Source organism: Oncorhynchus gorbuscha, linkage group LG11, assembly GCF_021184085.1.
Source record: "Oncorhynchus gorbuscha isolate QuinsamMale2020 ecotype Even-year linkage group LG11, OgorEven_v1.0, whole genome shotgun sequence".
Classification (NCBI taxonomy): domain Eukaryota; kingdom Metazoa; phylum Chordata; class Actinopteri; order Salmoniformes; family Salmonidae; genus Oncorhynchus; species Oncorhynchus gorbuscha.
In genome coordinates this window covers 52,751,387-52,765,811 of record NC_060183.1, presented here as the reverse complement: position 1 = coordinate 52,765,811, position 14,425 = coordinate 52,751,387, and the positions used below count along the sequence as shown (strand labels likewise).

General features: G+C 45.1%; 1 protein-coding gene across 1 annotated transcript; it reads left to right on the top strand.

Annotated features, from left to right (window-relative positions):
- The first annotated feature begins 4,107 nt into the window (after positions 1-4,107).
- LOC124047678 (leucine zipper putative tumor suppressor 3-like) lies at positions 4,108-14,219 on the top strand. Its single transcript, XM_046367987.1, has 7 exons — positions 4,108-4,201; positions 5,051-5,892; positions 6,427-7,032; positions 9,302-9,430; positions 9,784-9,975; positions 10,251-10,481; positions 10,896-14,219. The coding sequence occupies exons 2-7, from the start codon at positions 5,140-5,142 to the stop codon at positions 11,835-11,837; spliced, it is 2,853 nt and encodes a 950-aa protein (XP_046223943.1). The 5' UTR covers positions 4,108-4,201; positions 5,051-5,139; the 3' UTR covers positions 11,838-14,219.
- The last annotated feature ends 206 nt before the right edge of the window (positions 14,220-14,425 follow it).

Here is a 14,425-nt window from a genome sequence, read left to right as displayed (position 1 = left end):
TGTAGATAGTTTGAAATATGGTGCATTTCCAAAACATGTATTTATTTTAGAACCCTAATATTCACACTTTTTGCGAGGTAAATCGGACATATTTTCAACAAAGCGCGTGTGTGTTTGCGCACGCGTGTACTTTATGGATGCGGATGGAGGGACGAGAGGATGCTATTGGTAGCTCAGAGGGGCTGGGACGCGGTGAGAATTACTACAGTTCAACTCCACATGGAGGAGTGGAGCGAGGGATGAAGAGAGAACCGACGGGGACGAGCCTACTAGTGGAGCTGTGAGATTTCCCTTTGTATACCTTCTTCCACTCCCTCAGTTTTCCTCTGACTCTTCTATTCTCCCCCTAAGTGACACTCAACTATGGCGGCTCAGAAATTAAACAATAGGAGGAGAGGAGAGAAAGAACAGTGGCGTTATTAAAGATGGATGTCAGATCCTGTTTCACTTGCGTACTTGAATGCGGTCCCTGTGTAGCCTATCTGGTCCTGTGTTATGTTTATGTGTAGTAGGTCAGTACAGCATGAAATGTGAATACATATGTGTTTTAAATGACCAGAGTGGGTGTGGATCACCATGTACGTGGCGACAACGGTCATATTTTCTTTAGTGCGTGTGTATGTACCATGTAAGTATTAATTGTTTTCTCTGACAACCTGAATCAGTGTGTATGTGTGTTTTTAGTCTCTTGGCGGTCGTGTGTAATCCCTCTACGACTGGCAAAGCGAGTTGCGTGTGAATTGTGTTGGAGTGGCTTGTGTGCAGTTGTGTGTTAGTGTGAAGGACCATGGCTGTTTTCTAATCGTGTTGACGGGGTTATGTGTAGAAGAGTGGTTGTAGTGGGTATGATTGTGCACACAGTGGAGTGTGTATGAAGAAGGCATTATGAGTAGCAATCGAGTCACACATTTCTTGACATTTGATCCTGATTTACTCCAAATAAAACCTGCAACTCTCATATGCAATGAAAGGATATATGTGTTTTGCATGGAAAGTATGTTGTAATGTTTTTGTATCCCTATAAAGGCCTATGTGTGTGAGCTCCGTGATTTTTAACGCCATACACGTATTTGATTTTGGTAAATAGGACAGAGTTCTATGTCATACTTATCCATCTACTCATCTCTCTCTCCTATCCTTATTTTTGTCGTTGGAGTGGCCATTTTAGACAGATGTCTTCTTGTCAACTTTATCTCTTATGGGACATGGTGTCTGTTGGCTTTATGACCAGCACCAAATATTCAATTCCAGACAAGTTAACAGTTCGGTTCAGCTCAACATGTCTGTTTCTCTTTCACTCTGCCCTCTTTCCCTGCTTTATGCTCTTTCTCGTCTCTTTCTGCAATCTGTCTCTCGATTAGTCCTGAGTGAGGCTGATTTCAGGCTCCAGTTCCTCACCTACACAGCCAGCTCTGCTTTCTTTGCCCCTGGGAACTGGGCATCATGTTTGCCCAAGGCCTCGCTTGCCCTTGGTACTAAGAACTGAAGTCCGAGCAACACACACACTCAACCTGTCCGGTCATGTGTAATTCAGTTGTGCAGTACTCAAAGGAATAAATACAGAATGTAATGTGCAGATGCATACATAGTGATAGAAACGGAGAGACATGTTGTAGGATTGGCAGGGGTCCCCATTTTCCGGCAGTTGCATACGTATTCTGTGTGGAACAGAATCAATACATTGTGTGCTATTCCAAGGTGGAGGAAGAATTCACACCTTTGTGTGGGCGCAGGCGCGGGTCTGGGAAGGGGGCGGTGCTGTGCTCTATCAGAAGGGGCGGGGCGGAGGTGGGTGTGTGACACAGCTGATACACGCATCCTCTCGCTGTCTCCATCACCCGATATCCGCTACGGGCAATAGCGGTTGCAGTCTCCCCCGACCAGAGCCACACGAGTAGGCTATAGGCCTACTGCCACTTCAACGTCCCTATCTGCGAACCCCGAATCGGACAGCTCGCCGAGGAGCAGTGGGGCGACGTAATTCGGCTTCATTCGGCGTTGTCTGTGCTGCTTCTGCCGCTAATAGTAAGTGCGGAGCTGTTCTCGGCTATGAAGAGATGGAGCCGAGCGCTCTTTCATTTCCATAGAGAAATACGCGCACCTAGTAAGCGACGCAGCGCGGCGCACAATCTACACCTGCGTTTTTCTATATTTATCGTCATTCACCGCATTGCCAATCCATTATCCTGCCGCTTTCCATGTTGGATTTGGGGTGATTCAAATGTTGTTGTGGCAGAGAGATAAGTGGAGAGCGAGATGGAGAGAGACCGTGTTTTTTAATATTGCTCATTGGATTGAAAGTAAAGATGGGAATCGGTGAGGCGCAAGCGAGAGGTTGTGCGTGAGGGTTGTAGCGGATGCTGATGTTTTCTCGAGCTCGCTCCTTTCCGATTCCCCCCACGGAGAGAGAGCTGCGAGTGGAGTAGAGCGCTTTGCGTGACCCACACACGCATTATCTATTGCGTGAATGAAAAGAAAAACGGATAGAATAGATCATGCCAATTATCTCGTTCTTCTTGCCTTTAGTGGCTGGGTTAGGTCTTTTTCACTGGTATGGAGGAGCGAGTAACATTTCACCATTGTGCTCTAGCATTGCCGCGTCAGCTGACAGCCTATGCACATCACTGTGGTGATGGGGAGGTTGTTGTAGCGGCTGCAAAAATAATCAGAGGATTTTGAATACATGGAGTTTAAATGGACAGACCAAGAGCAAATGGCCTACAGTAGAATTTAGACCAATCTTGGTACTTAAAAGGAATAGATGGCTTGGACGTGCAATAGGCTGATTTGTAGGCCTACATCACTACCAAGCATATATGAAACAAATACTGTATTATTGACATGATATAAAGCTTATTATGAGGATATGTATGGACTAGAAGTATGAGCTAGCATGTCCGTTTTAATATGCTGGTAATGGCAAAGGAGCTCTGATAAAATTGGCATATTATTTAATATTCTCTACAGTGCAGTGGTTACCTCTATACCCAATGTGACTGCTCTGCGGGACTTCTACGCCTGGCCTATTTGAGGCCTTGAATTAAGTGTGTGTAGTGGGATAGCAGCGGTCACCGTTTGGGGGGCGGTTTGTTTGCATTTGAGGTGTATATAGGGGTCTATGTATGGACAATGTAGTGAAAATATGTGGAGCAAAATGTATTCCTGGTGTGTAGACTACACCTATTAATCCAGGAATTATCTCATACTGCATGTCAACACAGGAGATTATATTGAGAAGACTCCCTTAATGAGAGGAAGTGTGAGAATGATGGGGGAGCGCGCACCAGAGAGAGTTCCTGCCTGTGTGTGCGCGCTCTCTATTTGAAGCATGGAGCCGATGATGTAATGCCTAGGAGTGTGTAACTGTGGCAGTGAGGCGAGTGTAGGCACGTGCCACAGCTCAGCCAACACTGGAACAGGGCCCTCTGCTGGCCCGAGGCAGTATCGTACCGTATGCCGTTTTGGACACAGCACCTCATCCTAAGGATTCAGTACTCCCCTGTTCACATCCCAATCTGTTCCCATGTCCTACCTGAGATGGAATGTCAATACTCACCTTATTATAGCAAAGTAACATAGAAGCATAGTAGCTTCATGTGCACAGGCTTGGCTTCAGGCATGAAGAGACGATGGAGAGAGAGAGAATTCACACAAAGGTTTGACTGCATCTTTGCTCAGATAGTAGTAGGCTACACTTGGTACAATGGACTATAAATTCACATATTACCTTTAGGTCAATGTTCAATCAGAGATAGATATTCTAGTGAGTAATCAGTTAGTGCTCCCTGTGGGTGTGGTTCAGTGACAGGGATATAATACAAATATGGATAGTGTTCCTTTTTGGACTCAGTGATACATACATACATGATGTACTGTATTTATATGCACAAAACTGTGCAAGGCCTTATTTGCAATGAAGTATTGACGATTGTCTCCCATGTTTTTCCTTCCATTAGAGGTTTGATAAAGAAGATGGGTTTTTGTCATTATCATTGGCACAGGGGGAACAACTGTGTGTATGTGTCAGAAGGCAAGGGGTTAACATGCAACTATACCAGGTGTACAAAAGACCTGCTCTGCTAACCAATCACAAAGTAGAGTGTGAGATGGTGAGAGAAAGGAACAAGACAAGAAGGTTGTGTGAGCAGAGAGCAGAATAACCTTTCCTTCTATGGTTGTATATTCAGGATCTGTAATTGAGGTACAATCTGTTAATGTAGAATGTAGTTAATATTTTTTATGATTTGATTGAACTTGATAATCATTTGCATTGGCTAGGCTATTTGTTGGCCCTTTAATATCAACAGTTTTTACATTTTATATCAGCTGTGCTTTCATTATTGTTGCATATGTGAATTGTGATATGATGTGGAATGAGGTGTAACCGTATAAGGGGAAGCATACTGAAATAAGTACTCTAATTCATACTTTAATCATACATTCAATGTACTTATTTTTGTCCCAAAAAAATATACATCATATTTGAATGCTCAAGAAATCTCAATTAGTGTCAAAGTAACCTTGTTCTTAAAGAGTTTGAATCGCCTAAATAGCTTTATAGTATGACTCCTATCTCAGAGAGACAGAAAGAGAAGGAGAGGAGGGAACAGGGAATTGGGAACTCATTGCTATGGTGAGGGGGGGGAGATCACGGGTGGAGAGAAGTAAGGAGGGGGCGAAAGGATGACCTCACCCACTGTATCAGTATCCCGGGGGATGAGGAGGGGGGGGGTGTTCAGTCAGTATTACATTGCATGAGGAAATGGCATGGCTGACGTATAGGCCTATGGCACTTTAGCTTAGTGTAAAGATATGAATCAAGTCATATCCTACAATATAGTATGTCTCACTCTATAGATCATGTGTGTATGGTCACTAAAAAAATGTGTGTGTGTCTACTTCACATTATGTCAACCCCTTTACTCTCTTCCTTGTGTCTGTATGTGGTCTATAGTTATTAAGTAATTCTGTTACTTACAGTGTGTACCTTACTCCTAACGAACCCTTTCTCCCCCTCTCTCCCCTGTTCCTGTCTCTGTGTGTCCTGCAGTGTGTGTTGGCAGGTGCTGCCTCCCTGCCCTCCATCATAGTGCGTGTGGAGCACGGGGTGCTGAGTGAGGGGGGGGGCGCCCCCAGGGCATGGGCAGTGTGGCCAGCGGGGAATCCTCCTCGACCACCACCACCTCTGGTCAGCAGCAACAGCAGCAGGAGATCGCCATGCGGAGCGTGGGCACCCGCACCACCCAGCAGAACAGCCTGCCTCGCGCCCCCCCACCACCCCCCTCTTCCTCCTCCACCTCCAACTCTACCCACAGGGGCAGGAGTTTGGAAGATAGGAGTTACAGCATCGAGAGGTCCTCCCAGCAACCTCCTCCCCTGACCCATGCTAAGGGGACTACGGCGGACGAACGCAGCTTTGCCACCGTTGAAAAATCTTCTACTTACTACGGCAGCGAGCGTCCTCCGCCGCTCTGCGAGGGGACAGAGAGAGAGAGGAGGGCCCCCATCCATAACAACGGCAACAGACATGTCTCCAATGGCAATAGGGGCATTCCCAATGGGAGCCGAGCGGCAGCGGCGGGTAACAGTGAGAGGCAGGTGGCCAATGCAGTGTTTCTGAATGGAGGCGGGCGGCGTGATGGGCGGGACCAGAGGGATGGGCGGGACCAGAGGGATGGGCGGGACCAGAGGGATGGGCGTGATGGGAGTAGAGAGGTGCCAAGAGGGGCGGTGAGTTTGGATATTTGTGGGAACAACGTGCTGAACAATGATAAGAACAGTAGCCAACAGCTGGCTCAGTACAAGGAGACGGGCGCCAGCGCAGCCAAGCTGGATAACCATAACAACCCCCCCAACATCCTCCCCATCTCTGGGAAGATGGAGCAGGTTCAGGTGGGTTCAGGTGTGTGTGTGGTGTGTGTGTGTGTCCAAGTACAGGCTGTAGGTCGAGTATGAGTATACACAGGCATGTGTATGTTATGGTGCAAGCAATAAAAAACTGTCGGAAATTCATGTACTGTACTTTGTTACCTACCGGCTGTAAATCAGTGTTGTTCATTTATGACAGGGAGTTGTTTACATGAAATATGATCTCGTCCCCTGTCAACTCATCCATGCACTGTAATAACATTAGCCTTAGCTATTACTGTACGCTATATTAGATTTATGAAAAGGTCTGGTACATGTATATCTACATATATAGTTTGTGTACCGGTATATTAATAAACTATAGTAAATAAGATGAATACCCCTTGTAATCAGGGAATTTAAGATCACAAGTTCACATTTAGCTTCAGTATGCTGGTTGTTTAAGTAATTATACATATAGCAGCATATTCATAATCCCTGTAAACCTAATAACGTATATTGTACAATCCTCGCGTTATATTTCATCACCAATACCATTTGCCTTCCTCCCCCATCCAGAGCAACGAAGGATTGGTCCGCCCGTCTGCCTTTAAGCCTGTGGTACCCAAGAGCTTCCACTCCATGCAGAATCTGGTGTGCCCCCCCCAAACCGGAGGAGTGTGCCGCAGCGCCGGAGGAGGGTCTGGAGGTGGTGGGGGTCCCAGTGTAACAGGACCCCTCAGAGACACAGACAGCCCTGGCAGCCGGGGTGGAGGTACCAGAGGCGGAGGAGGGGGCGGCAGCAGGGGCGGAGGCCAGGGGAGCCTGTCCGACTCAGGGAGGAATTCTCTAACCAGCCTGCCCACCTATGCTGGCTCGGGCTACGGGCCTCCGCCTGTCCTGGGGCCCCTGAGTGCCTCTACCAGCCACATCAACCACCTGGGGGCCACGGGGGCCCCAGAGAAGTTGGACAAGCCTTGTGGCATTAGCGGTAGCGGGGGTAATAGTGGATACCAGAACGGACTGAGCGCCTCGGATAGTGGTCGCTCTTCCTCCGGGAAGAGCTCCTTGTCCTATCAGAGGCTCAGCCACCTGAGTGACGCCCCCGCGCCGCTTCGCCCCTCTCCCTCCTCCGATGATGTCATCCAGGACCTGGAGGACCGGCTATGGGAGAGAGAGCAAGAGGTGAGGACAGCGAGGGAGATGAGGAAAGAAAGAGGGAGGGAGAGGATAGATACTATTGGGGGGTTAAGAAGGGAGGAGTCTTAAGAGATTATATTGGAAGTAACAAACAAATGGGAACAAATTATCAAAACTATAGCACAGTGAATACAGTTATTTTATATACACTCCCATCCATATGTATTTTTGAGAGTGAAGCAAAAATCTCACATTTGGCTCTATACGCCACCATTTTGTATTTGAGATAAAATGTTTAATACGAGGTGACAGTACAGAATTCAGCTTTTTGAGGGTATTTTCTTACATATCTGTTTTACTGTTTAGAAATTAATGCACTTTATTTATCTAGCCTTCCCATTTAAGTAAATCATAAGTATTTGGATAAATTCACCTCAAGTGTATTAAAGAATTCAAAAGTTTAGTATTTGGTCCCATATTCCTTGCACTCAATGACTACATCAAGCTTGTGACTCACAAACTCGTTCCATGTATGTGCAGTTTGTTTCGGTTGTGTTTCAGGATTGTATTTCGGGATTGTGCCATTTTGGAGTCACTTTGATTGTGTGTAAGAATAGATGTTTCTGAACACTTCTACATTAATGTGGATGCTAACATGATTATTGATAATCATAAATGAATCGTGAAAAATGAGGCTAGAGGCTCAAAGATCATATCCGCCAAAAAATGCTAACCTCCCCTGTTAATGGTAATGGGACTATTCCACGCCAGCATGGCCCGAAAACATTTTAGGTATCTCAGATAGTTCTGGCAATTCTCACATAAAAACTTTATTGGGAGGAAGGATGTTTAACATGCTTTTTACATTTGTATCATAAACCATTTTTGAGAATCTTCATGAAAGTGCACATTTTTGGCTCTTTTTATACCTAGACAGTACCTTCAGAAAGTATTCACACCCCTTGATTGACTTTTTCCACATTTTGTTGAGTTACAAAGTTGGATTAGAATTTAATTGTCAATTGTTTTGTCAACGATCTACACAAAATACTCTGTCTAAGTGGAAGAAAAATTCTAACATTTGCAAAAAATGATATAATATATAAAACACTATAATATATCTTGATTAGATAAGTATTCAACCCCCTGAGCCAATACATGTTTGAATCATATTTGTCAGTCTTTCTGGGTAAGTCTCTAAGTATGTGAGAATTGCCAGAACAATCTATGCTGGCAATACCCAATGTTGAGAGGTAGCATGTTTTGTTGTAGCCTCTGTAATGATGGCATTATCAGGATTAATTAGAAGTGTTCAGAAAACATCTTTCACTTAGAAAGAAAACTACTCAAGTCACCATTCTGTTCCTATTGGGCAAAATATAACACAACTAAAACAAACTGCAAATGTATGCAACGAGTCACGAGCTTGATGTAGGCATTGCGTGCTACGGATATGGGACCAAATACTAAACTTTTGACTACCTTAATACACTTAAAGTTAATTTGTCCAAATACTTTTCCAAATGACTTCCTCAAATGGGGGGGGGGGGACTAGATACAAGTGCTTTCATTTCTAAACTGTAAAATGTATGTAAATGCCCTTGAATAAAAGGTGACATTCTGTACTGCCGCCTCATATAAAACATTTGATCTCAAATCTAAAATGCTGGAGTAGTATAGAGCCAAATGTACAATTTTAGAGTCACTGTCCAAGTACATATGGAGAGGAGTGTAATCACAAAAATCTGTTATTTGAGGAGTTTGCATGACCTGTAGAGGGCATGGGTAACTGTACCAGTGATTTTACGGTGTACATAATAGTGTCTATGGCTTAAGAATAAACCGTTAAAACCATTGGGTGAGCCTTGAAACTCGCTGAGTGGACAACTGTATTCTTATTAGCTGATGGTCAAGTAGGTAAGATACGTTAGGCCTTGTGTCTGAAATAGTAGTGCAAGGTTTTCAAGTACTGAGGGTTTTGGAAGTAGCGATATGTGATATTGGAGTGTTACACATTGGTGGCAGTTTGTGGGTGAAGTGTGTTACCCTCATACAATGCAATACAAGGAGACATAGTGGATCACCTAAAATGCTATCAATTGATATTCAACATTCATTGACATTGCATATGAGAAGTACAAAGAAATATGAAAGACTAGTGGGGCAGTAACTGGTCCTCATGCACTTACCTTGATAATAGATGTCAGCCATTTTGTGAAATAACCATCAACACCTCCTGCAGTGTATGGAAATATGAGCAGCTCACAATACACATTAATTACACCCGAGTTCCCTTCCTCCTCCCCTCCGCAAGGTTCTCCACATGCGCCGTAACCTGGACCAGAGTGAGGCGGCCATCGTCCAGGTGTTTGAGGAGAAGCAGCGCGTGTGGGAGCGCCAGATGGACGAGCTGCGGCAGAATTATGCCTCACGCCTGCAGCAGGTGACCACACAACTACAATAGATAGATATTGGAATTGCAGAATATACTGTATATTAAAAGTATAGAATGGCTCCTCAGTTCACAGGTTGTGGGGTGGTAGGCTATACCCAATATCATATAGCACAATACCATTAGCCATGGCTGCATGGAAAAACACTGAGAAAAGGCAAATAATGAGTTTAAAAGAGCAGTTTAGAGATGCAGAGTAAAGTTCTGTGCAAAGAGATGATTTAATCACTGTTCTCTAATTTTATTCCAAATGGTACACTCAATATGGTTGCCACCGGTATACCCACTGCCAAATGTTGATTTGAATGGGGAATGTCCATTCTACTAAAAGTATTTCTACCCAGGTGACGCGTCGCGCTCAGCGCTCCCAGAGTGCCTTGCAGGCCCAGATCAGCCGTCTGTCGCAGGATAAGCGGCGCCTACAGGAGGAGATGGCTGCACTGCTGGCCCAGAAGGAGGAGCTGGAGAGGAAGTGCCTGGACTACAGGAAGGAGCAGGCCGATATCCTGCCCCGCCTGGAGGAGACCAAGTGGGAGGTGAGATAGGGGGGTGGGACTACCTGGGATTAAGGGGGTGGTGTGTGTGGCTGGGTGTGGAATACTAGGGAGATGAGTGAGGGCCCAGCATAACATCTACTAGATGTCCATGCCAAAAAAAGGACAAAAGGACGGTACTGTCTAAAACCAATGATCATATATGCAATAGCTGTCCTATACTGTACATGTATAACCATTAGACAGAGACATGCTTGTTGATCTCTATTTCCACCATCTTCATACATTTCATCCCCCCTCCCCTTCCTCCCCTCAAGGTGTGTCAGAAGGCTGGGGAGATCTCCCTGCTGAAGCAGCAGCTGAGGGAGAGCCAGGCGGAGGTGACCCAGCGGGCGGGGGAGATGGTGGCCCTGCGGGGCCAGCTGAAGGAGGTCAATGCCCAGCTGAGGGACCGGGAGGAGGCCATGCTGGGCCTCAAGGACTCTTACAGCACCAAGAGCCTGGAGCTGGAGCGTTGCGAAGGGGAGCTGCAGAGGACGCTGACCGAGGTAGACAGACCTGAAACACTAGCTACAATTTGAAGAGTTGTTCTGCTCTGTGCACCACACGTTTTGCGCTCTTGGGTCAGTCACATGCATACCGATACAGGCATTCATATACACTTTGAAAGACACAAATAATACTCTCTCTCACTCACTCACACTCACACACTCACTCACTCAGTCACTCACTCACTCACTTGATTCCCATTTTCCCTAAACCTTAACCTCAAAATCGAACTCCTAACTGTAACCATAAGCCTAACATAACCTTTTCCATTGTGGGGACTGGCAAAATGTCCCCACTTCTCAGAATTTTCCTTGTTATACTATCCTTGTGAGGACTTCAAGTGAATTAACCCTCACTTCCTCTTTCTTTAACTACTGATTGACCCTCCTGCTCCCCTCCCTGTGTCTCTCCAGGTCTCTCTGCTGAGGGACAAGCTGGGCATGTTTGAGGCTGAGGTGGTGGGGCTGAAGCGGGCCCTAGGTGAGCTCAGTGCGAGGGATAGGGCCATCGAGGCTAGGGGTGGCGGAGGAAGCAGGGAAGCATCCAGGACCCGAGGGGGGCTTTCCTCCCCACACAGCCCACCTGAGGGCTCTGCCTTCTCCTACCCAGCCTTGCCTCCACCCCCTGTACCTCCCCCAGATGCCATACTGAGTTTGCAGAGCGATGAAGCTAAAGTTCAGCGCCAGGAGGCCCACCAGCGCCAGGAGGCCCACCAGCGCCAGGAGGCCCACCAGCGCCAGGAGGCCCACCAGCGCCAGGAGGCCCACCAGCTTCAAGAGGCTCAATTGCGGCAGGAAATCCACCAGCAGCGCCAGGAGGCCCACCAGCAGTGGGAGGAAGCGGGGGATCTGCGCCGGCAGCTGGAGCGCCTCCAAGGCGAGCTGCGTCTCGAGCGGCAGCAGCGCGAGCGGCAGGCCCACACTTTCAAGAAGGAGCGCCACGTGTGGATGGACGAGAAGGAGCGTGTGCTCAAGTACCAGGCCCAGCTGCAGCTCAGCTATGTGGAGACCCTGCAGAAGAACCAGGCCCTGGAGCTCCGCGTCGGCCAGCTGGGCTCCAAGCTCACCTCCACCAACACCACCCCCTCGCCCACCTCACCAACCCGACAGTCCCTGGCCCCCATCCCCCTGCCTGCCCCCGTCACCCCCTACCCTCCCTCTCTCTCCCCACCTCCCCTCGCCGAGGACAATAATTCCCCCTGCCCTCCACCAGCTGCCCCCCCCCTGGCCGGTGCCCACCCGTCTGGAGAGGATAGAGTCTACAGAGATCTAGATTCTATTTGCTGTAGATATATGGCCTTCCAGAACACTGCCGATCAGTTAAATTCAGCTAATACAAACGTTTACAATAATTAAACCATACCACATAGCACCTGTATCAATAGCATTCATTTGGTACAGTCCTAAATGGTTATACTACTCACTGCTACCCCGGGGCGGTCCTAGGACGCACTGCACTATGAATGGTGGACAGAGGCATGGAGGACCAATGGGAAAGGGGGAGAAAAATAACAGTTTAGACTGTGGTATTCAAAGCCGCTCTTCAAGCCCCCTTGTATGCAGGTTTTTAGATTGATTGATCTGCTGTCCACAATATGAGGCAATCAAATGAACATTTAGGTTGGGGTGAAGATTGGAGTCAAGAGTAACACACTACTGGAAAAGCTATTGTTACATTGTTGTTAGCATGATATTCATATATCATAAAGAGCAAGACGGTGTGTGGGTGAAATTATTTGAAATAAAAAACCTGTAGAATCTATTTAAATCAAGCCCAATACTACTACTACAGTTAACAAATAATGTAAAAGTATAGACAAGGGAATTATCCTGCAGATTTTGCCTAGGACATCATAATAACTAATGTATGACAGAGAGTTTGAATAAAACACAGTTTTACCAACCTATATACAAAATGGGGCTTGAAGGACAACATTGAACACTACTGTTGTAAGTGTCAGATTTGAGGCATGACTGTTGGGCATGTGTGGTTATGGTATGCCATGTGCAACAGGTCCAGGGCCAGTTCTTCTTCTTAATTCACATGGTTATATCAAAATCCAATCAAAGTTTATTAGTCATGTACACAGATTAGAATAATCTGTTAACAATAGGAACGAGGTAAAGACAGCTATGATTCAGGTAAATGGGGAGATCCATCCACACAGCCTCCCCCTGTGGCTTTATGTGTGCTATAAGAACACACCACCACACCAAATCACTAAGGAAACAACCAAAAGGTTAGGATACAGAAGCCGTTTTTAAGGGATGTGAGATGTGTTTTTCAGGAGTGTATTGCATTGTATCATGGTAAGGGGGGGACTGGTGAGAGGTGTGCTTGGTTGAGATATGGAAATGAGGCTTCAGAACCCTAAGGGGCAGGATTGCATGACACGATCAGTTGTATAAACCAATCGGAGATCTCCAAATATTTGATGGAACTGCAGCTGTGAATGATTAACAGCACATTGCTGGGTTTAAAAGCCTTTGTTTCCTACCTCTCCAGTGATGCTGTACATGTAGGTTTCTCTGTGCTGTCAGTAGCTGCAGTGACTGAGGATTGCCACCATGTGGCGACAACTGACACAAAATGGCTTGATCAATCCCAGGATGACCTCTTTTTTTTGTGGCATTTTTCTTCGTTTCGAAACTATGTAGGTGACAGCCAAAAGCAGTTTGTAATTTGTTGACGTTCTAGATGCTTTTGGTCTCTATTGATATTTCTTAAAGTGACAGAAAAGGACATGTTAGGGATTAGGTAATGGGCGAGTTTGTTTTGCATGGCAAGGTTGGTCAATGAAGCTGCTTATCTGAGCAAAGTGTCTATTTAAGATCACTAGCATCAGGTTGTAGCTGAGCCAGCAGACTTGGTGTTAGATACTCATGGTGAGATTCAGACTTTATAGGAAGAGTAATGTATTTTAGGAATGATTCTTTGAGACAATGGAGTTTTGTGTGGTGTACTTGTTTGAACAGGACCCACCATTATTTGAAAAAACTATGTATATGTCAATATATACTACCTTTATAGATATCAAGATTATATTTGGCTGTATGGGACATTTTACAATATACGAAACTATTCTAAACATTATAGTGTGTACAGTATATGTTGACATATATTTTATAATGGGTCTGGGCAATTTAGAGAATGCCTTTGTGAAGTGAGGGGTGAAAGGAGTGAGGACTTAAAGAGAGAATGAATGTTAGAGGACTGGTTTATATGAGGATGGTGTAAGTATAGAGGGATGGAGGCCCACATACCCTCTGTCTTGGGGCAACATTTGCTGCTATGTACTTCTGTTGTGTCCTGCTGTGTTCTTGGTAGAGACAGAAAGTCAGTGTACTTGGATGTAAATATAATTTATTTATGTGTACATATATATTCAAATATATCAAGCTATTGCGTGTGAATACTTTAAGAGGATTATTGTGAATTAATGAGACAGACATTTCTGCTTTAATTTTTTTTACTATATCAATATAAATATATAAATATATACATATATTAAATCTTTTTAATTTTGATCTACTACATGTTACAGTACAACTAAAGCGAACGTTCAAAAACCATTGTCTGTTTCTTTTTATTGTTGTTTCATCTCTTGCAATGTCTTAAAAGACAAAATGCTGCCAAGTTTTTTTTTGGTATTATTTCTTATTTTGTGTTACTGAAAAATGGCTTGAAGAAAGCAAATCTTAGCTAATATGAATTTAATTAATAAAGTCGTGATTAAATAATATTGAAGAACTCCTTTTTGGCCTAGAGTGTACACACATCCACTACGACTAATATGACTTTCAGTTTTAAACATGTTGCAGTAGCTAATTTCTTATTAGAAATACAATTGGCCAATCATGTTCAATAATTAGGATTATTTGGATACAGTTGGTAAATTATGGCCAATTTCAGTATTATGATATGATCATGTAAATATTAGAAT